Below are 24,171 nucleotides of genomic sequence, written 5' to 3'. Positions count from 1 at the left end.
TGCACTAGAGGGGTCACAGATGCTGATGGGTGCATGGGACCAGGGTGCTCCACACATCTGCTTTCAGTGTAATGAGGCCCAGTCTCATACCCGACATGTCCTCGGCCCCAGGGCCCCTGGCTCTGCCAGCATGATGCCATGGGAGGCCCAGGTCCGGTGAGCTGTGGCGCTGGGTGCTGCGCGGGGAGTGCCCTGTGGAGGGTGAAAACAGGCAAGCCCTGGTATTTCAACCCAGCTGCTCCCATTCACAGCGAAACAAGCTCTTCCCAGATCGAGCCAACGTGCTCTCATTTAACAAAGTGTTTTATTCAAAAGCTTCTCAGCACCATCTAGTTGTCAGAAAGAACGGATAACACATTTTTCTGCCCACCCGACCCCCATCCGACAGAGAGGCAGAAGTTCAGCCACTTGGCTACAGCTCCCCTAAGAATTACAATTGAGATCATGATAAGGTTTCAGCTGTTGTCTCACCCAGCTTTCTCTAAGCTTCTGCTTGAACCCAAGTAGAGCTGAGCTCCCCGCGCTTCAGGACAACAGGAAGGAATCGTGTCAGGCCTGGTCAACCTCCTATTCTGGGGCTGTGAGAGGCACGCGAAGTCACCTGGAGACAGCGAGGTCAGTGACTGCCTCCTGGGAGGACGGCGTTGCTGGCGGGCAGCAGGAAGCGCTGTGAGCTCGGTTATGGGGAACCCTTCCCCCGCTCTACGCTAAGAACAAGGAGCCTTAGGCGTTTCCTCCCCATACACTTCATCCTCTCCTGTCGCAGTAGAACCCAGACACTGGATCAAACCGTTGTGCCAAGTGAAGACAAACATTCACATGTGATTAAAATGCTAAGAGATCCTGAGCTGCTGGGGATGAGAAAATAGACAGTGACCTGATAGTCCCGTTTTTTTTTTTTCCCTTTTTATGAATATTTTGTTTCAGCATAAAGCACACTTTCCCGAAGAGATTCCTGGAGGAGACTGGAAATCCCAAAGTCTGACCGTGTCCTGTGGGGAAACAGTCACCTCTGTAACTTTGGCTTCAGTCCCTGGATCTGTCCTTTGCAGCAACTTCAGGTCCCACGGGAGGAGGACAGCACTGGGCAGAATCACTCGGCCAAGGCCCCCATCGGGTCCCAGGCCGGCAGGACGATGGGCTCCTGCTCCAACACAGCCAGCACCTCTTCCGGCACGTGCTTCCTGTCCACCACCACTTCGTAGACGTACTCGGAGAACCACTCATCGGTCATGCACAGGTAACCTGGGGGGAGAACACAAAACTCCTGAGGTCAGAGGGCAAAGGGCGGGGACAGCCCTTCCTGCTGCTCTCAAGCAGTCTTACAGCGGGGTGTGCCTGGCAGAATGTTGCATAGGGTGCCCACACCCTGTAGCCACCTCCCAGCTCTGCTCCCGGTTCCAGCTTCCTGCTGCATGTGCACCCAGGAAGGCACCAGGTGCTGGGTCAACCAGCTGGGGCCCTTCCATCCACACGGGAGACCTAGACTGAGTTCTTGGCTCCTGGCTTCAGCCTGGGCCAGTTCCTAAACTGGTAGACATATGGGGTGTGAAGCAGTGGATGGGAGAGTCCCATCTTTTTCTGCTTTCCAAATAAATTAAAATGTGGGGGGAAAAAATCCAAAAGGGAACCTTTTACAAAATCAACATTTAGACATGTTTTTCGGCTTGTTCGTCTGTAATCTCATCCAATCCAGGGGCAGCGTCACCAAAGGACGAGCCCAGGCACTCAGGTGAGGTTCCCAGGTGGCCTTGCTGACCGTGACCCAATGTTCACACAGACACACCCAGGGATGAATCTCACAGGTTCTTAGCCTGTCCCCAGCTGTGCTCCATCCTCCTCTCCGCCCCACGTCCCTGTGACAACCAGCTGTAGCTGCCACAGCCGTCCCGATGGGGAGAGTCAACATGCCCAGGTAAACACGCAAGGTCCAGATGGGACTGGGTGAGTCAGATGGTCCCACCATCCCTGAGCTCCCAGGATGGAGTCTGTGAGGAGGACCAGGTCCAACTGGAAGATGCGACAAGCTGTTCATGTTACCCCTTCTAGTATGGGCCTGGGATTCAGGGGGGTTGCTCCAGCTGTACCCAGAAACTCCTGCCAACACCCCAAGTGAGAACTGGGCTGGGAGGGCACGATGTGGGGGTCGTGAGGGGGCCATCTGAGTAGCCTGACTCTTCCCATCACAAGATTCACCCGTGTCTTGGGCTTCATGCTGACCACACAGGCTCGCTTCTGACAAGCGCTCTGAATAAACTCACACGGCAAGAATGCTTCACCTAAGTCCTTGCTAATACGAAGAGCAAAATTAACATTCAAGAGTGTAAATACTGAGCATATGTGAAACAAGGATGGGTTATTGTGCCAGGGAGGGGACACAGCACAGAACTGTGCTTCACAGGAGCCCTGCACTTACATCACAGAACTGACAGGACCCAGCATCCTCCCACCCCCACCACCTTACCGTATCTGGCACCTGCTACCTATTAGCCACTGTCTGTATAAACCTAGGCCTGCCCATTCCCTATCCCAGAAGACTAAGAGAAGGGGAGAGGATGTAGCTATCTGTCCCCAGAGGGTGCAGCTGTACAGCGTTCTCCAGCTTCTGGACCTCTTTATACTGAGGCTCCCAAAACATTGGTTAGGCACGCCGTATCTACTGATGTTCACTGTACTAGAAATTACAGCAGGAAGTAGAACCTACTATCTCAGGAAGAAGATCAGCTGGTCCTGATCCTACATTGGAGTGCCCGGGTCCAGGGACCGGCTCTGGCTCTCTGGTCAAGCTTCCTGCCAGTGCACACCCTGGGAGGCAATGGGGGATGACCAAGTCCTGGGACCCCTGCCACCCATGTGGGAGATCTGGATCAAGTTCCTGGTTCCAGTCTTTGGCTTGGTTCAGCCCTGGCCACTGTGGGCAACTAGGGAGTGAAATCAAGGGGTAGACCGGTTTCTCTGCCTTTGAAATAAACAGTTCTAAATTTTAAAACAAAAATTAAAAAAAATTTTAATGTAAGTAATACATTTTTAGGAAAATGATTATATTTTCTAAAACTAAAGTTTTTCAGTCACACAAGTGATCTTTGTTTCTGCCCCATGTCTGGCTTGTGTCCGGTGTTCAGTGCGCTGCAGTAGGCTGTTCTGGTTGAAGCTGATGACGACAGCCTGGCCTCAGACAAGCTGCTGAGGGGAAGACCTTGCATAGCCCACAACAGAACCCCGAGAATCCCGAGAATCCCGGGGGCCTCAGTCCATACCTTGAAAATCTCTGCTCTCAAAACTAAAGACAACATAGTGGTACAGCTAACCTGGTTTCCTAAAAGATGTGGCACAGGACGGTACCTAGCCAGAAGACTCGACTGCCTGGGTGAGGCCACCTGTGCCCAGTGCAGCTGGGCAGCTGACCCTTGTCCTGAGGTGGCAGTGCGTGTACACACCAAACACTAGTGCCCTGGGAGCTGCCCTGTGGCCTCTGTCGGCACAGGCTCTTCTGGGAGGGAGGATACAGCTGACGCTGGGACTGTGGTGTTCTGCTCGCTGTCCTGACTACCCACCCAAGTCCCTCACCCAGCCCTGCCAGGTTCCCATCAGTTGAAGGGTTGGACAATAACTTTTCCCACTGTACCCCAAGAAAGTACTTTCTGGGGACCTTGACATCTTCTCTCAGAAGGCGCCTCCAGTGAGCAAGTGACCAGATGGCCACACACCACACCATCTGAGGCCTCAGCCTTCCTGCCCTCCCCACAGCACAGGCTGGATGCAGCTGCCCTCGCAGGGGCTGTGGGCAGCAAGGCCAGCAGAGAGGCAGACTCATGTAATAAAGTTCTATGTCCTCCTAACAATACTATCACCAACCAATCAAATGAATCTTCAAAGTCTGTCCAGAGAAAATGGACAACCAGTGCATCTACACTATCTTGTTCCACAAGCAGATCAGATTAAGTCCTCACAAATGAAAACTCCTATCAGTCGTAACCCACCCTTTTCAATGTCCCTGCTGCGAAGCGCGCTGCCTGGATGAGTCTCCCTCTCTTCAGGATATGAGTTCTTTGGGGCCCACAAATACCTCCCTGGCCAGGTGGCTGCTGAGTAATTGCACCCTGAGTAGATAATGGCCTTGAGGCAGCTGTAACTGTTGACACGGCACAGAGTTTGGGAAGATTAGTATCTGCGTGCCTGAGCCCGAGGGAGTGCGGCGGGAGATGGAAGCTGGCAACCCACTCCGTGGCTGCCGGGATCTGAGGGAGGCTGCAGCCCCTGGCCCTCAAGTTCACGGACTGTAGAGAAAGGGCCATCCCAGCAGACCAAGGAAAAGAAAACACACACCTGCTCCCAAGGACCCCAGGTCACACTTGGAGAAACAGACTCATGGATAAACAAAGCCAACTTCAGAAAGAATACAGTGGAATTCAATTTTGCTTAAGTTTTACTGTCTTCTGTATATGCAGTGAGACAAAGCAAGTGGAGGGCCCTTAGAGACGTCAGCAGTGACTCCACAGAGGGAGGGCAGAGGCAGGCCAGCATGGAGCAGCCGTGTCTGTGGACGTGGCCGCAGACAGCGTGGGCGAGACACGCTCCAAACAGTTTAGGGAAGGGAAACCCTGACTGGGGGAAACAGTTTCCCGAAATTCTACAGAAATCTAACATTCAGACCGCTCAGACCAGATGACGGTGACAAACAGACTGTGATTCATGAACTTGAAAGTTTGTATTTTTGTTGTCTTTGTTCTGCGCAGCACACTACCTCACTAACAAACTATTTGTGGTTACTCTGTGCGTGCCTGCATGTTTGGAATTTTTCAAAAGGCCCTCCAAGACGAGCTCTGTGAGCTGCTCTAACGCCTCCTCCCAGCAGCATGGACCTAAGGCGGCTGGATTCCTGAGGCCTCATTCAGACACTGGCCATCTTTCACTTTTGTCCATGAGAAGAAAGCATGGTTCAGGCTGCAAAAAGCTCCCAGGAAAGAAAGCGAAAACCACCTGGTGCTTAGCTTGTGTTCATTTACTCATTTAACTGAGATTGCACAGCCCATGCAGCAACTTGAAAGAATGTCCACCTGACACCATCCTGTCCAGCTGTGCCCGACACAGGTGCACTTGGACAGTGGTAAAAAGCAGTAACAAATGAGAATCCTGAGATTTTTTTTTCCCCCTCAGATTTCTGAAATGTTACAGTGGTTTTTTTTTTTTTTTTTTTTTAAGTATATTTTTATTTGAAGGGCAGAAGAGACGGGGAGGGAGAGGACCTACCACCTTCTGAATCACTTTCCAAATCCCTGCAACAGCCAGGCTGACGCCAGGAGCCCCGAGCTCCGTCCTCATCTCCCAAGCAGGTGTCAGCATCCCCAGCATTCCGGCCATTGCCCATCTCTCGGGGTATCCATGGCAGGAAGCCGGATCAGAAACAGACATGGGGTTCTCTGATATGCGACGTGGGCTTCTGGGGAAGAGGGGGCACTAACTTGACCTGACCACAACATTATTTACCTTTATTTATTTAAATACCTTAAACACTATCCACATAATTTGTGATTATAAAGATTTTGCAAACTTGGGAGGAGGAGGAGGAGACGACAATTTTAAAATCTCTTACAATTCCACCACCTTGGGATAAGCTCTATTCAAATTTATATGTATGTATTGTTTGATAAAGCAACTATATAGATTCTATGTATTTCATAAAAATGAGACATAAAACTCATTTATGTACAGCATATGCAGCTTTCCCAATTCACTTCTTTCCATACTGTTTAAAATCTTTAATTTTTAAATACTTAATTTTTGGGTCCAGCACTGCAGCCTAGTGGCTAAAGTCCTCACCTTGCATGTGCTGGGCCCTATCACGCTGGGCCCTATGCCTATCTTGCTGTATTTACTTTTCTCATACTGATCAATAACAGCATATTATATATTTGTATTGGTTGTATGTTTCCTATTATGTAATTTTCTAGTTTAGTTTATATTTCCTAGACTACTAACATTTTTTGTTTTTGCGAAGTCAGAATTTATCAATCTTTTCCTTATTGGTTTCTACCCTTTGAACTACATATACAAACATTTTTATGCGTTTAATGAAAAATGAAAAAAAAAAGGAACACGTGATAAAAATGTAAAAAAACACTGTCTCAATGAGAAACTTCACCGTTCACTACTGCATCGGCATTAGCCAGCTTTCAACACAGGCAAATCCAACAGATAATTAAACAGTGACACTTTAGAAGACAGAGTTACAGAGAGAGAAAGGTCCAGGTCTCCCATGTGGGTGCACAGGCCCACTTCTTTTCTGAAATGTCATTCTTTTAGTACATAATAAAATTATTTTGGATGCTTTCCCAGGCACCTTAGCAGTGAGCTGGAATGCAAACTGATCAGCCAGGACTTGAACTGGTGTCCACATGGCAGCCAGCACTGCAGGAGGCAGCTTAACGCACTATGCCACAGTTGATATATTGTAAATGTGCAAAATGACACAACCCTAAGGAAGCAGAATTTGGTAATATTGGTGAAAATCATAAACACGTTCGGCCCCCTTCACCAGCCACGGTCCTTTGTGACAGCTACAGCTGCACAGCACCTGCGCGGACACTACTGAGTCATGCGCTGTCTGATCACCTCTTCTCCACCGAAATCAAGAGGCGCATGTGTTCTAACTGAACGCATGTATTTATTATTTTTAAAACAATATTAATTTACTTGAAAGGCAGAGTTACAGAGATGGAGGGACAAAAACAAGCTGGAGGTCTTCCATCCAAGGGCTCCCTCCCCAAAATGGCCACAATGGCTGGGGCTGAAGCCAGGCACCGGGAGCTCTTTCCATGTGGCTGCACAGGGGGCTCAAGCACCTCAGCCACCCTGTCGCCTTCCCAGGCACATCAGCAGGGAGCTGGGTCAGAAAAGGGACAGCAGGACACTAGCCGGCACTCAGCTGAGATGCTGGCGGCACAGACAGTGGCTTGGCCCCTTTATCTACTGTTTTGTGGACTTATTTAATCGAAAGCCAGAGTGATAGAAGAAGGGGAGAGTGATCAATCTTCCATCCACTGGTTCACTCCCCAAATGACTGCCAACAGCCAGGGATGGGCCAGGCCACCCAAAGCCAAGTCAGGAACCTGAAACTGCCTCGGAATCTCCAATACAGGTGGTAGGAACTTAACTCCGTGGGCCGTCATTCACTGCCTGCCAGGGCCACCAGCAGGAAGTTGGACTGGGAGTGGAGGCAGGACTTGTTCCCAGGCACTCTGATAAAAGATGCCGGGAGTCCTAAGCGACAGCTCAGTTCCCCGGGGCCATACTGCCTTCCCCAGCATGTAGGTGTTTTGAAGGATGAGTAACAGGATGTCCTAAGGGCTGCACAGATATAATAATTCAGTGTAACATGGTCTGTCATAGCAAAAGACTGGAAATGACCCAAGTACCATTAGCAAAAGGAACTAACTAGATGAACCATGGTCAGGTCCAGACAATGGGAGACAGTGAAACTGGACAGATGTGGGAACGTCCTGCTAGGGAAATGCCTCCTAACGTGAGCCACAACCAAGTCCCAGAACTGCTGCTACATGCGACAAGGAGGTTACATATTATTTGTACTAATAAAGGCAATTATAATCCAGAAACTGAAAGAAATGGTGACTTGAACAGGGAGGAGAAACACAGCAGAGGGTGACACGTGGAAACAATATCCCTCTCTGTGCACCTTTTGGAAAAGGTGATTTTATAATTTACTAGAAGAATGGCACTTCAGAAAAGATATACATACACACAAATCTACCAGTGCCATGGGGAGCTTATACTTGACAATGCAATTTCACAGGTCTTACCTGTTTAGATCTGAATCCACACAGCACACTGGGGCAGGCAGGGTGGGCCGTCACTGCTAGGGTCACTCAGTCAGCCATGTTCTTGGCTGCTCAGTGGCAGAGGCTTGGCTGGGAGTGATGGCGGCAACAGGTAGGAGTAGTGCATCTAGCTCCAGTGCCCCAGTGTCTGCAACTGACTGCATCAACTCACAGATCCCACATGAACAGCCAGGCTCCCAGGCGCTGCAAGGTCCATTTATGAGGTATTCAGGAGATGCCATGTGCCCTAAGCACAGGTCATGGGTGACAGCAGGAACAGCACAGGAAGCCAGGGAAGGGACCCAAAACTCTCTTGGGACCATGACAGATGGGGCACAGGGACTGAGAAAGGCTTCTCTTCCCTTCCTGAGTAAACACCAAAGCCAGTTCCTGCTCAGAACTGCTTGCTGATAAGAGATACTCCTGAGGCCGGATATTACTTGAGGCCAGAGAACATGCTGTCTCCTGGGTCAGTACAAAGCAGACATGTGGGGGACAGGAGCTGGCTGTGGGTGTGGCTTGTATTTTTCCTCCCATCAACCCCCAGCAAGGTTGAGACAGAAGTGTACCTGACTCAAGGACACATCCCTAGACTGAGCCTGTGCGTGCTGGGCTGAGTCCTTCTCTCCCTGGACCAGTGAGCACAGCCTACGCAAACCCCAGAACACACAACTCTGCCAGGATCTTTGATGTGGGACTAAGGGGAGGAGAGCACAAACTGGGATGTTATCCAAGGCTCTGCCTGGTGCCCACTTGAACCCAATGACTTCTCTCTGACTCCTGAATCGTCACTACTCCAGTTTCATGCCAAGCCATCCTCCTGCAGGAGCTCCACAGATGGAGGCCACGCTGCTTCTCAGCCTGTCTTCTGTGCCCTATCCAAAGTGTGCTCCAAATGGCACATTCATGCCCAGGTCCCTGGTGACCTCTGTCCCATCTGAAAGATGCCACAGCCTAAAATTCCATTCACCCTTGGAGAACCCCCAAAGAGCCCTTACAGTTCAGTCCCTCAGCATTGGCCTTGTGGTCTCACCTTAACATTGTTCTGCACTCCGTCTTTGTTCATTTCTTTTACCTTCTGCTCTTGGCAATGTACTACAGGTAGCAGCATTTAAAGCCTTCAGTGTCCCAGCATGTTTCCTGCCCACTTCCAGCCCCTGACCCCTAGCACCCAGCAGCAAAAGGGACTGAGTATTAATGTGCTGTGATGCCACACCCTGTAGGATACTGTGCTTGAGCCGTTTCCCCTTTCAAAGTTCCCAGTTTCAAACCCTTTTCCAATGGACCCTGTTTCCACCTGTCTGCTCTCCCAACACCACTCAGTCCCTGGTTCCAGAGGAGCTCTCTCCACCCCTCACCCTCATCTATAAGCGCAGCTTCTTTGTCTTCTTGTCTCTCCCTCAGAGAGGGCCCTCCCTGATTTTGTTTGCCCTCTTTCTCTGTCAGCTGCCTTCTTTGAGAAATTATCCCTTTGCTTTTCTCGGTCTATTTATTCTGAATCTTACAGTCCGAGGAGCACACCATGAATACCACTTCTGTCACATCTCAGCCCTTCTCAAATCCCCATTTCGTGTCTCAAGTGTACAAGGTAAGTCTCTCCAAGGCGCAGAGACCCTCAGTGCACCACGGCCTGTGCACGGTTCCCTGCATCCCATCAATAAATGGGAGTGGATGTTACTGCTAATGGTTTTTCCTCAGCACTAGTCCCAGCCACCTACACTGCTTTCTCTCACAGAATTCAGTCCACACTACAGGTCATCTAGCCAGGAAGCCTGCAGCATGGTAGCACACATAGGGAACTGAATTCTTAAGAGTTCCGGGGCTGGAACAATGGGACGTGTAAGACAGCTCTTCTTGGGTCGTCACATGATGACTCAATTGGCTAATCCTCTGCCTATAAGCAGCAGTTCATATCCTGGCTGCTCCACTTCCCATCCAGCACCCTGCTTGTAGACTGGGAAAGCAGCAAAAGACGGCCCAAAGTTTTGGGAGCCTGCAACTCTATGAGAGACCTGGAAGAAACTCCTGGCTTCATGTGAGCTCAGCTCCAGCTGTGGCAGCCATTTGGGGAGTGGGGAGTTAAACCAGAAGATGGAAAATCTTTCTTTCTGTCTCTCCTTCTCTCTGTACCTCTGCCTTTCCAATTAAAATGAACAAAAATTATAAATTAAAAAGACAGCTCTTCCCCAGAAGGGGAAGTAGGGAGTCTCACATGTTGGGAACAGCTTGGGGAGAACTGAGGGTCCTCTCCATAGCGGAATGCATGTGTGGGTGCTTGCACACACACACATCGCCCTCATACACACCCTTCTACAATAAAGATAAGGGGATTTCTCCCTGCAGCCGAAGCCTCAGAGGTTTCTGATTTCCTGGAAAAGGACAAGATAATTTATCATGTCACCTCTGAGAGTTTTCATGTCTCTCCAGGCTGGGGAAAAGAGTGGATATCTGAATATTTTCAAGATGACTCTTCTTGAGCTTCTTTATTAACCAAATAGCTTGCAAGACTTGGGTGAAAACACAGTGCTTGTGAGTGGACTGAAGGAAGAAGCCCATGTTCTCCAGTACCACTGCACTCCCTTAGCAAAGTGACTTAGATAATTTACTCTTGTTTTAGTAAATTCAGCTAAATACCACCTATGACTTAAATATCCATATTGCAAATACAAGCCTAAATCTCAGATTTGCAAAATAACTGACTTTTATAAGACAGACTCTGTCAAACTAAGACACCTGAATTCTCTCTGATTTGAATAAGTTAAACTGAATAAGCAACCCCCCAAATTTGTCTTGCACATAAAACAAGGGTGTCATTAACAAGTATATATCCTAAGTGATTTTAATGCTGTGAGGTGGAGTAAACGCGCACACACATTAAATGCTGGATTTTTATGAGGCAAGATGCTAGGCAGCCGCATGTGTGGAGTTACCTCTGCCAGAAACATGAAATAGTCAACACACTCCTTGATTTGGGGCATTTCCTACTGCAGTCAGGCTGCTGCCTGGGACACCCACACCCCATATCAGTGTGCCTGGTTTGAGTCCAACACTTTCGAAACCATTTCTTGCTAACTGTACACCTGAGTCCCAGACTGAGTACCAGCCTCCCAGCTTTGGCCAGATCCAGTCCTGGCTGTCGCTGGCCTCCCAGCTTTGGTCAGACCCAGTCCTGGCTGTCATTGGCAACCGGTCAGTGAATAAGGATGGAAGAACACTTTCCGTATTTCTCTTTGTCTTTCAAATAAAATAGAAAGCAAAAAACCCAAAAACAAACAAAAAATACAATTTTTCATTTGTTGGACAGTATATAGTCTGAAAATGCTTCCATACATTTGACAAGTATATTTAGACAAACTGCAGAACCTCATAAGTTAGTTGTCCATTATAGTGATTCACAGAAATGTGAAATCTAGGGAAGAAATTACTGTCCAAGATACATAACCAATAACACCTATTGACTGTCTCTTCACCCACCTAGTTTTGCAAAATAGCATTTGTTTGAGGGATACGATGAGTCTTTTATTCACTTAAGAGGAAGGAAGAAAAGGAAAAAGGAAGGAAGGAAAGCAAGCTCCTGCCTGCTGATTAACTCCTCAAATACCTGCAACAGCCAGGGTGGAACCTGGGAGCCAGGAGCTCCATCCAGGTCTCCAATGGCTTGAGCAACCACTGCCGCCTCTCAGGGTTTGTACTGTAGGCAGCTGGGCTGAGGAACTGAAGCCAAGGACTCTGAGTGAGCTGTGGCATCCTGCCAGGCTAGAAGCCTGCACTATGTAACGACTCATGTGGCTAAGCTTTGTACATACCATGGCCCAAATCACAGTGCTGATGCTTAGGGAGCGACAGAAGCCCAGAAATGACACAAGATGCTCACCATACTTGTTTCTAGATTAACAGCTAATGCTCTATACATTTTTTTCTGAAATCAGCAAAAGCCCATTTTTACAAAGATTTCTGGAAACATTACTAAAACAAAATCAAGAACAAAGAGTATTTTATAAGAAAACAAGACAACAAGAAAAAAAAATGTAGGTTAAAAAATTTCCAATGTTAGAGTATCTGAAATGTAGAAAGGCAATTTGAAAAATGAAAAACTCATCTTGATCCAAAATGGAAATAAGCAGAGAAAACTTTTACTTATTTTTTGAAAGATTTATTTATTTTTATTGCAAAGTCACATATACAGAGAGGAGGAGAGACAGAGAGGAAGATCCTCTGTCTGATGATTCACTCCCCAAGTGACCGCCATGGCCAGTGTTGTGCCGATCCAAAGCCAGGAGCCAGGCACTTCCCCCCCAGGTCTCTCATGTGGGTGCAGGGTCCCAATGCTTTGGGCCGTCCTCTACTGCTTTCCCAGGCCACAAGCAGGGAGCTGGATGGGAAACGGAGCTGCTGGGACCAGAACCGGCGGCCACATGGGATCCTGGCGCATTTAAGGTGAGGACTCCAGGTGCTAGCCACCATGCCGGGCCCCATCCTTTTTTTTTTTTTTGAAAGATATGTATTTTTTTTTTTTAATTGCAAAGTCAGACATACAGAGAGCAGGAGAGACAGCAAAGAAGAAGAAAAATTTTAAACACATAAAGATTTGCCTTTGGTAAACACTTCAGAGGTGAAAAACAGTGTCAACAACTGCTCTCACTTAAAAGTTGTGTTACTCAGCATCCTGAGAAACTGAGGCAGCATTAAAAGATGGACTGAGGCTGGTTTTGTGGCACAGATGACTAACACACCGTGTGCTGGTAAACCTGCATCCCGTATGATTTTCTAGTCACTGCTTCTGGTCATACTGAACTGGCGCTAACAGAAGGGCTAAGAGAAACCACAGCACAGTGGTTAAGAAAACCGGCTCTCGTGTCAGACTCTCCAGATTGTAACTGTGAGCCTGTCACTTAGTGGGGAAAGCTGCAGGTATCTTTGGCTTAAAGATTATGATCTTTTCAGATTAATTTCTGACTAAGAATGAAAGGAATCAAACTATGTTCTATATTTTAATTTATTAAATATTACACAAAATATTTGCTCAATTTTTTCAAATGAAGATAGCATATTAAGTTCCAAGATGAGCTACTTCATCTACTCAAGTAACCCAATTCTGATATGATTCATAAATAAGGCACAAAATTCAAGCATCTCAAGAAGCAAGGGAAAAGAGAAAGCCATGTTGTTACACTTGGGAGCTACACATTCGGTTTTCAGTACCTCGGTTATAAATTCCAGAATTCACTGATGAGGGCAACCTACTTGGTGCATTTGCTTTCCTATTTATGTTTCTCCTGATCAGAGCGCAATTTCTGCCCATTTTGTGAAACAGGTGATTTGATTTACCTAACAGGAGGGGCCACAGACATGACTAACAGGGAAGACTACATCCAGAACTGGACAGAGGGCAAGGGGCAGGAGGACCATGCATCTCCACTCTATTTACCTCCAGCCTGTAAAATTGGCACTGCCTTTCCAGAAATAACAGTTTCAACAGACAGAAATCCCAAAGAGAATAGTAACAAACTGTTAACAATGTTATCTACAGAAACAAAATCCCAGCATGCTGTTGAGGGTAGTCCTGTCTCCTGGGCGAGCACACACAGGAGTCCTGCCTGCCGAAGCCCACTGAGATGACAGCTAGAGGGCCCAGCAGCTGGACACACAGATGACCAACACAGAGCAGCACACTACCGGCTCTCCTAAGGGCAGGCCAACTGAGCCAATTAAATTAGATCATGTTTTCTTTCCTTCCTTCCTGTTAAGTCAGAAAGAACATTACCAAGATATACAGGAGAATAATTTATTTTGGCTTTGAATGGACTATTCCCTGCCCCCACTCCAGTTCAATGTCTTATCTTTTGGCTCTACTGAAATGCCCTGCTCTGTATAATCTCAGGCATTTCAGTAATCTGGGAACAGTAAAAACATCAGCTTAATCTTGACTAGATAGTTATGGGATTCACCAAGAATTACAGGCGGTTTGTAAGGACCAAGACCCAGTTCTCTCAACATGAAGATGCAGTGAGCAAGTCGGCAGAAGCAACTCCACTGAGTAGTACAGGACTGTGGAATGGAGAAAAAATAGCAGAGAGGCCCAGAACCCCCTCAAAGAGCAGGTATTTGGATCAGAGTAATGAGGACTCATGACACACAACAAATTCCTGTGTTTTCAAGTGTTTACACTACCTTAAACAGGCATTACAACATTACACACTCAGTGGTTTTTGCAGATGAAAAACACATTATAAAAAAAAAAAAGCAGATGGGTTCAAGTTTGTCTAGATAAACTGTATTCTTAGCCCTCTTACTAGATGCTAATCTGAGTGATACACACAATTACAGGAACTACATTTGACCAGAAATTAAAGATAAGTCACAGAGATTGGTCTGAAGCCACAGAAAAACTTTTACAATTCAGCATCTTAAGGTTACTACAAATAATATTTCTTAGACTTAACTAAACTGCGAGTTATTTTTAATCCTTCTGCTAGCTTTGTTGAGATTTAAACTCTTCTCTATCGAATCACAACATATATCTGTCTAAAAACAAAATCTACCGTCTAAAAAGATCACTAACTTGAACACTTTTGCTCTGATTCGTAACACTTATCAAGTACCTCTGTAATCCCAGAGCAAGTTTAGAAATACCCGGAGGAAGACATGTAACCATGTGGTGATGAAGAAAATGCAGTCAGGGCACCAGTGTGTGTCTGCATATGAACACCCAGCTGGCCAAGTTCACAGTGGCTCCCAGGGCAGTTGGCCAAAACCCACCCATAGTCATCCCCATGGATAGATGCAAAGATCAGCAACGACATATCTGGCCATCATGTAAGCGCTTGTGCTTTTCAATCAGCATATTAGCATCCTGCTAAGTTCAAAGCTCAGACTAACAGGAGTTAAACAAGAGTTTTTAAAAACGAGTAACAGAGGCCTGGTATGATGGCTCAGTGGCTGAAGCCTCGCCTTGCATGTGCTGGAATCCCATATGGGCGTCGGTTCATATCCCTGCTGCTCCACTTTCCATCCAGCTCCCTGCTTGTGGCCTGGGAAAACAGTGGAGGACAGCCCAAAGCCTTGGGATCCTGCACCTACATGGGAGACCTGGGGGAAGTTCCTGGCTCCTGGCTTTGGATCAGCACAACACTGGCCGTGGTGGTCACTTGGGAGTGAATCATCGGACAGAGGATCTTCCTCTCTGTCTCTCCTCTTCTCTGTGTCTGATTTTGCAATAAAAATAAATCAATTAAAACAAAAAAATAATTTGTTTAAAAAAAAGTTTTAAATTTTTAAATGTTATCTATAGCTTTAATCTTTCTATAATTCATATATGTCTGACTTTAGCCTAATTACTATAATCTGTTTTTAAAATGGTTATTTATTTGTTTAAAAAGCAGAGTTAGAGGGAGAGATATTCCGTCCACTCTCCAAATGGCCACAATAGCCACAGCAGGATAGGCTGAAGCCAGGAGCCAGCAGCCAGCAATTCTACCCTGGTCTCATGCGTGTATGCAGAGGCTCAAGCACTTGGGCCACCTCCTACTGCCTTCCCACATACATTAGCAGGATGCTGGAGAGGAGTCGGAGCAGCTGGGACTGACACCTGCACTCTGAAATGGGATTCAGCATCGGAGGCGGCACCCTAACCAGACTGTGCCACATGCCAGCATGCATTACTATAGTGCACTCGTAATTTTGCTAGAGGTTTGACTTACTAGCACAAAAACATTCTAAATAATAACTAGATCATTCTTCTCTTCATACTTCACAGCTTCTAAAAGATCTCTAATAAATGCCTAAAGAAATTGCCTTGCAAATTCTGTTCTGCTCAGCAGGGTTCTCATCCTTTAGAACTCTGCAATAGCAGGAAGAAGTTTACCTGACAGTGCTAAATACCGAGCAACCTCCTGGCACCCGAATCACAGCCAGGTGGCTCTGGCACAAGGAAGGCGAGGAACGCCAGCACAGTCTGGAGGAATGCTAGCACACAGGTCTGTCAACCTGGGAATTCAAGCACACTGAACTCCTGGGGCAACCCAGATGCTCATTTTTTTTTTTTTTCTCTGTCAAAAACCCTAGTGAAAGGAATCAATTACTGATTAATCGTGCACACTGTACAGGAGGGTGTTAGAGCTGATCCAAGTCATATCAAGTCAGTGTTATTAAATTAAGCTCACCTTTGTGGCCATGGTCTTCACCCCACGAATTCTCCACTCTCCATTTCACAAATACACCGTCCCGATCATCCTGCAAAAGATTGGACAGGGCACAGTCGGAAGCTGGAGTCTCCCTGAGGGGGTACCAGGGATCCTTCAGCAGAAGCAGTCTGCATTCCCGGAGGTAAAACACAGTAGCAGATGCTCTTTCCCTTTACATTCTAAACAGAAAATAAGCATGCAAAATGCTACCTAGTGAAGGAACACAAAATCTTTGAAATTACCAAAGGCAGTGAATGCCATCTGAAGCCAAGAGTCTGTTTTTAATCAGTTGGTATTCTTCACAAAGGAATCCCACCATATTTATGGGTCAAAGATCTGGTCTGAGTTTTTAAAAACAGAAGTAAAACAAAGCAAATACATTCTCATCATACTTAGGGAAACCAAGTCTGATACAATGCAAATGCGTTCTTTTACTTAGTTACACAAATACTGAATTTAATATATGACAAACTGAATGGCAACACAAAAGCAAAAAGACCATTTCAAAACAAAGACTTGCAAGTTCTGCATTCCTTTTTCTACCTTCATTGATTTAACTTAAAACAACAACAACAATTTTCAGGCATGGGGCAATGGCCAGTGGCTACGTCCTCGCTTTGCACGCGCCTGCATTAATATGAACATTGGTTTGTGTCCCAGCTGCTCCACGTCCCTTCCAGCTCTGTACTTGTGGCCTAAGAGAGCAGCACAAGATGGCCCAAATCCTTGGGACCCTGCATCTGTGTGGGGGATCCAGAAGAAGCTCCTGACTCCTGGCTTCAGACTGACTCAGCTCTGGCTGTTTATACCAGCTTGGGGAGTGAGCCAAAGGACAGAGTATCTTTGTTTCTGTAAATCTGTCTTCCCAATTAAAAAAGCAACCAAACAAAAAGAACCAAAAATCTCAATTTTCACTGCTGAAAGGGGCAGTGAGGACCAGGCACTTGGTTTAGTGTTTAACACATGGATTAGCCTACCCCTACCACACAGTATCTGGACTCAATGCTTGGCTCCACGCCCGCTAATGCAGATTCTGAAACGCAGCAGTGACGGTTCAAGTACTTGGTCTCCTGTCACCCACGTGGGAGAACCGACTTCAGGGCAGCCTGAAGTGCTGACAGCAGTTGGGAGCGCATTCTCTCTCTCTCAAATACATAATAAAGTTCTTTATAAAAAAGAGTGATATTTGTCATGATGGCCTTCACTACAACGACACAGACAGTTACGAGAGGAAGGCTCCATTTGGGAAAAGACTGTCCTCTTTTATGTTTACCCAGGACGTTGTCGAATGTCAAAACAACTTTGCAGCATTAGAGTGCTGACTCCTGCATCATCTCCTAATGATTTCATCTGTCAACTTGCATGTCGCGGCACGGCATGTTTCACCTGCACGGGCTGAGGGCCCTGTCGGCTCTGCTGGCCTGAACATTACACTCGGGGCAGGTTGTTGAATCATGGCAATTTCCAGTCTCAAAAATCACAGGCAAAGAAAGCCCCCCAGTTTCAAGCACCCTTGCCTCTGCAAACCACGTTACGCTATATATTTCATTATAGTCTGTCTTTATTGTCTTTAAAAAATTTTATTTTTATTGGAAAGTCAGATATACAGAGAGGAGGAGAGATAGAGAGGAAGATCTTCTGTCTCCTGGTTCATCCCCAAGTGGCCTCAATGGCCAAAGCTGCACCGATCTGAAGCCAGGAACCAGGTGTCTCTTCCGGGTCTCCAACGGAGCATGACCCACACTGGGGACCCTAGGATGGTTGGGAGGCTTGGTATGGCTTCTCTCCTAGTCTCTCCCCTCCCCCCAGATACAGGGTCTAGCCCTTGACCCTTTGCACTCTAACCAAATATGTCAAAATTATCAAAACTAAAATTTACACAATTAAAGAAAAAAAGATTCGGTATTTCATGCTGCCCCATAAGGCCTACTATCTATAAGGTGATAAAATTTTTTCTTTAAGATGTTCGGTGCTATAACCTAGTGGCTAAAGTCATCACCTTGCATATACCAGGATCCCATACGGGTGCCAGTTTGTGTCCTGGCTGCTCTACTTTCCATCCACTTCCCTGCTTACGGCCTGGCAAAGCAGTAGTGGGTGGCCCAAGGCCTTGGGACCTTGCACCAGTGTGGGAAACCCAGAAGAAACTCCTGGCTTCGGATTGGCTTAGCACTGACTGTTGTGACCACCTGGGTAGTGAAATAGTGGATAGAAGACCTCTCTCCGTCTTTCTGTATATCTGACTTTCCAATAAAAATAAATAAATCTTTAAAAAATAGACTATTCACTTGTTTGAAAGATATTGGGAAAACAGAGAACTATAACACACTAGTTCAGTCCTCAAATGCCTACAGGCTGAAGTCAGAAGCCAGGAAATCTATCCTGAGCTCCTATGTAGGTTGCAGAAGCCCAAGTTCTTGGGCCATCCACCACTACCTTCCCAGAAGCATTAACAAGAAGCTGGATTATGTAGATCATCCAGCAAGAATACCTACACTCCAAAATGGAATGTCAGTGACTAAAGCAGAGGCTTATCCTGCTGCGCCTCAAGACTGGTCTCTGAAATCATCTTCCACTATCACACAATGGCTTTTCCTAATCTACACAGCTAACGTCAATAAAACTTCAGACATTCTTCTGTTTCTTGGTGTGGGGGTCTCATGAAGAAGTACAATAATGAGGAAAAGAGCTCACTGGATTACAAAACGTCAGCCTTTACATTTATATATGAAAATTACCTGAGAATCAGGAATACCAGATACTTTAGGATACTATCTGTGTTTGTTCCCTGATCAAGCAATTTCCTCCTCCAGGTTCTAACACTTAAAGACCCAGCTTCGGGATGAGCTTTCAGGATAATGGTGATGATGCCCATGTCCCACACTGGAGGGCCTAGGTTCAATGCCAGCTTTGGCTCATGATTCCATCTTCCTGGCACTGAAGACTCTGGGTGGCAGCAAGTGATAGTTCAAGCAGCTGGCTCCTCACAACCCATGCAGGAAACCTGGACTGGGTTTCCAGGTCCTCGTTCCAGCCCAGCCCTGGGCACCGAAGGCATTTGGAAAGGAGACCGGCAGATGGGAGCTTTTTTGGCAAACTGACAAAGCCATTTCCAAACATTCTCATGATCATAAATCTGGTATGTAGGATAGCAAAAAGAACTCTAACAAATCATTGTCTAAAACAATTCATACAGGGCAGCTGTTCTGTGACTTTCCAGTAATTAGGCAGGAGGAGCAATAACGAATCAAAGTAGTTCAAAGGTCTGATGAAGTGCCCTTTTCTACAACCTGGAGGTGGGCCGCCTATTTGTGAAACATAAAATTTCAGTTTTTGCATCCAACACCAGGTCCTAACAATAGCGTTCTTACTAGTCAAAGCATTTCATAGCAAATACAAAACACTTTATATCAGGCATTGTCTGAATCCAGCAACGAGCACGCAATCTGCAAACTACCAATACTTCACGACAGAACAATCTGTTGGCAATAAAAGGATCAGGGGAGTATAGACACCCCGTGTCAAGATGGGCACTCTTTCACTGTTAATAAAACAGAAGTCATCTTCTGTGCCCGTGCTGACCTCTCTTCCCACTATACTTTCCAAAGTTAGCAGAAAAGCAGTCACTTCTTTATACTCCCTGCTCTTTATGAGAAGTTCCTATTTTGATTTCCTCTGAACACGCAACCAAACCCCCAGTGATGCAGACCTGATGTCTTACACAGAAGCTAACTTTGAGCAGAAAGCATGGACACTGGGCATCCAGCCCTGCTGTGGTAAACACCTGCAGGAGACAGGAGAGAGATCACCTGTGCAAACACTGTGGCAGGCACACTAGGACGGGGGGAGGTGAGGAGTCATACCTTCTCCGAGACAGCAGTGAAGGTCATGGCGTGGGTCATAAGTGACTCACCAAAAGTCAATCTCTCAGCTTTATTCATGTTCTTCAAGGAGACACCGAACACCAACTCGTGATCATAGCTGCAAAAAAGGACGGCACAAAATCAAGGAGGAACACTGCATTCTGGGAATGAAAGGAACACAGAACAAACCGGAGAGGCTCAACAATGCCAACTGTGGGCTGTGGATTGTGGCTGTGGCTCTTAAGAGAGTATGGCTCATACAGAACTCAGTCTCTCCAGGGGATTCCATTCTCTACGTACAAGAGCACTTGGGGAAATGTAAAATGGCTACATATAAATTCTCATTATTCGAAGCTGATGAACTTGCAATGTCATCTGGCACCCTTAAAAAAACTTTCTGAAGTAACTTCTCACAAAAGATGGGCTATTTTCGGCTGGTAGAAACACTCAGTTTCTGAATTAATCTAAATCACTGCTGACTAGTAAATTTAATTTATTTTTTTTGTAAGTCAATAAGTAAATCTTTTTTTAAAAAGACTGATTTATATTTTTATTGGAAAGGCAGATATACAGAGAGAAGGAGAGGCAGAGAGGAAGATCTTCCGTCCGATGATTCACTCCCCAAGTGAGAGCAATGGCCAATACTATGCCGATCCAAAGCCAGGAGCCAGGAACTTCTTCCAGGTCTCCCATGTAGGTGCAGGGCCCCAAGGCTTTGGCCTGTCCTCTATTGCTTTCCCAGGCCACAAGCAGGGAGCTGAATGGGAAGAGGAGCTGCTGGGATTAGAACCAGGGCCCATATGGAATCCAGGCGCATTCAAGGTAAGGACCTTAACCACTGCGCTATCATGCTGAGCCCTGACTAGTAAATTTAAACAAACAAACAAAAACCTGGAGAACATTAAAAAAAATTTTTTTTTAAGATTTACTTATTTTTATTGGGAAGGCAGATTCACAAACAGAAAGATCTTCCATCTACTGTTTCACTCCCCAGATGACTATAACAGCTAGAGCTGAGCCATCCTAAGCCAGGAGCATGTGGACAGGATCCCAAAGGCTTTGGGCCAGCTTCTACTACATCTTTCAGACTACAAGCAGGGATTTAGATGGGAAATGAAGCAGCCAGGACACAAATCTGTGCCCATACAGAATACCAGCACTTTCAGGTGGAGGATTATCAATTGAGCCATAATACAAGCCCTTATTCTAAAATTTTTAAAAATAATTCATTAATTCTTTCCGTAAATTTCTTTTATTCTGTAAAATATCAAAATATTTACACAGTTGCCTACAGCAGTAATTACTTACAAGCTACCATAATACAGTATATTTTAAAAGTTGGTGTGTGGGGCAGTAAGGTAGCCTCGTGGCTAATGTCCACGCCCCGTATGCATAAGGATCCCATACAGGCACTGGTTTGTGTCTCAGATGCTCCATTTCCTTTCCACCTCCCTGCATGTGGCCTGGGAAAGCAGTAGAGGACGGCCCAAAGACTTGGGACCCTGCACCCGTATGGGAGACCCAGAAGAAGCTCCTAGCTTTGGATCAGCTCAGCTCTGGTTGTTGTGGTCACTTGGGGAGTTAACCAGCAGATGGAAGATCTTCCTCTCTGTCTCTCCTTCTCTCTATAAACCTTACTTTCCAATAAAAACAAATAAATCTTAAAAAAAGAAAAAAAAAAAAAAGCTGGTATGTGGGTGTAAAACAATGCGTTAAGCCATGGCTGTAATACAACCATCCCACATCAGAGTCCAAGTCTGGATGCTCTGCTCCCTGCTAACGCATCTGGGAAAGAAGATGGTGAGCCTCTTGGGCCCCTGGCACTCATGTGCAAAACACGATGGAGTTCCAAGTTCCTGGCTCTGGTCTAGTCTAGCCGCTGTGGCCACTTGAGGAGTAGACCATTGGGTGGAAGTTCATTCTCACCTGTTTGTTTTCCTTAAAGATGATTTATTTGAAGTTAGAGTTACAGAGAGGAAGAAACACAGAGAAATATGTTCCACATGCTAGTTTATTCTTCAGATATCTGCAATGGCCATGATCAAGCCAGGTGAAGGTAGGAGAAAGGAGCTTCTCAAATGTGTGACAGAAGCCCAAACACTTGGACCATGTTCTGCTGCTTTCAACAAGCCATTAGCTGGGAGCTGGATTAGAAGTGGAGCAGTGAAGACATAAAACAGTGATCACGCGGGATGCCAGTGTTGCAGGCGGCAGCGCTATCTGCTATGCTATAATGTCGGCCCCTGTCTTGTCTTTCAATAAATAAACAAATAAATCGTCAAAAGTTCAGGGCTCATTCAATATATTGTGCAAATGACCCTTCACTATCATAAAATAGTCAAGAGTATGCATGCAAATCAGTCCTACTTGCCATAAAGTTAAAACACACAAGGCAATAAAGTTAAGACAACGCAGTTCAAGAAAGGTCAACTGGCCAATAAGAGTTTTGGATAACTCTTCATGGCACTCCCAAATGCACTGGGTAAATTTCCACCTTGACTCATTATTTTTTAAGTATCTTTCTCACACAGCATGACTTCTTAGGAATATTCAACAATTTTTATTCAGACATGAAGGATGATCTTGATTTCTGGGGTTAGAATAAACTACATTCTGCAAAGAGATCTACTCTTGTCGGCCTCAGCCTTCTGATGAGCCTCAACAGCATAATTTCACACCGAGAGTGCAATCAACAGCATCAACCCATAAACGACTTTCTATTTAAAGTTTCTGACACTCACACATTCATGTCACTGAGGCCCAGCTTGCCATTGAAGTGTTTTCCTACATCACAGCCAAACCACACAGCCTAGAAATAAAAAGGAAAAGAGAAAAATCAACATAAACCCTATTTTCCTGTTACACCATAGAAATAAAAAAGGATATTTTAACCCCACGGTGGAAGACACAAAAATAATACCAACCTCTCCATCTTTGATGGAAGCAGCAACCATTTTTTTCAAGAACTCGATGGGTTGGTTGTTATACAGAGTTTTTCTCCCACCCACCATATTGCTTAAGTACTCTACTGTATAAAGCCTGTTGTACTTGTGCTGGGGCCGAGGGTCATTCACAAAACAAATCTGTTGAGATCAAGAACATTCTGGTCAAAACACAAAAACCACGATTGTCAGAATACACACCTCTGCTCAGGGTTCCTATGTTTGCATTAAGCTTATCAAGCTATCAGAATGAGCACTACTGGGGCCCAAAATATGGCTCAACTGGCTAATCCTCCACGTGCAAGTGCCAGCATCCCCTAAGGGCATAAATTTGTGTCCTGGCTGCTCCAATTCTCACTCAGCTCCCTGTTTGTGGCCTGGGAAAGCAGTGGAGTATGGCCCAAAGCCCTGGGATCCTACACCCAGAAAAAAAGGCTCCTGGCTTTGCATCAGCTCAGATTTGGGCTATTGCATCCATTTGGGAAATGAACCAGCAGATGAAAACATCTTTCTGTCTCTCCTCTCTGTAAATGTGCCTTTCAAATAAAAAAAGTAACACCACAGCCACATAGGCAACTAGAAATGAGAGGGGCTAGTGCTGTGGCAGAATGGATAAAGCGGCCACCTGCAGTGTCAGCATGCCATACAGGCATTGGCTCAAGTCCTGGCTGTTTCACTTCCAATCCAGCTCCCTGCTAAGGCACCTGGGAAAGCAGTGAAGGATGGCTCAATTGCTTGGGGCCCTGTACCCATATAGGGACCCCAAGGAGGCTCCTGGATCCTGGCTTTCAACTGGCCCAGCTGCAGTTGTTGCAGCCATTTGGGGAGTGAACCAGTGTATGGAAAACCTCTCTGTCTTGACCTTAGTCTCTACTACTCTATCTTTCAAATAAATAGATAATTTTTTTAAAAAATCAAGAGGTAGCAAAATACCCATGAGAAGAGATCCTTAATCCTTCATTCTCTCACCTGGCAAGGCTACCACCCATTTTTCCTACTAGTAAGGACTGTCCCAAAACTAATTCTGAAAAAGTATACTCACTGAGTCTAGTAAGACAGAAAGCACCTCACAAGAATCCTATTTTCAAGTTACAAAACAGTCTCAACATCTGACAATGCCATTTCTTTGGAAAAGTCAGTAAGCCAACAAAGCAAAGAGCTCTTGATATCTGGCCAGGCAGATGGAAAAGCCAGATGGGACACAACCAAGTCCTCAAAGAAGCACACAGCATGAAGCTGTCTTGAATCCATAAGAAATCCACAATAGGCTTTCCTTTCCTTTGTACCTGAAAATGGTTCTGGGCCCAAATGAGGAGAGCATGTAGGAAAGAGAACTGATAGCTGGAGG

General features: G+C 46.1%; 1 protein-coding gene across 1 annotated transcript in view; it reads right to left on the bottom strand.

Moving 5' to 3' along the window:
- Nucleotides 1–285: 285 nt before the first annotated feature.
- The window catches only part of BLMH (bleomycin hydrolase), a 42,511-nt gene continuing 18,625 nt past the window's right edge, over nucleotides 286–24,171 (bottom strand). The window contains exons 8-12 of the mRNA XM_041000375.1: nucleotides 22,806–22,964; nucleotides 22,623–22,690; nucleotides 19,882–19,999; nucleotides 15,998–16,067; nucleotides 286–1,245 (exon numbers count right to left, since the gene is read on the bottom strand). Of these exons, the coding sequence (XP_040856309.1) occupies nucleotides 1,094–1,245; nucleotides 15,998–16,067; nucleotides 19,882–19,999; nucleotides 22,623–22,690; nucleotides 22,806–22,964 (567 nt within the window). The 3' untranslated portion in view covers nucleotides 286–1,093. The remainder of the gene's footprint in view (nucleotides 1,246–15,997; nucleotides 16,068–19,881; nucleotides 20,000–22,622; nucleotides 22,691–22,805; nucleotides 22,965–24,171) is intronic.

The sequence above is a fragment of the Ochotona curzoniae genome, unplaced genomic scaffold (assembly GCF_017591425.1).
Source record: "Ochotona curzoniae isolate NIBS_2020 unplaced genomic scaffold, NIBS_Ocur_1.0 scaffold_2453, whole genome shotgun sequence".
Lineage (NCBI taxonomy): Eukaryota > Metazoa > Chordata > Mammalia > Lagomorpha > Ochotonidae > Ochotona > Ochotona curzoniae.
This window is presented reverse-complemented; position numbering and strand designations above follow the sequence as displayed.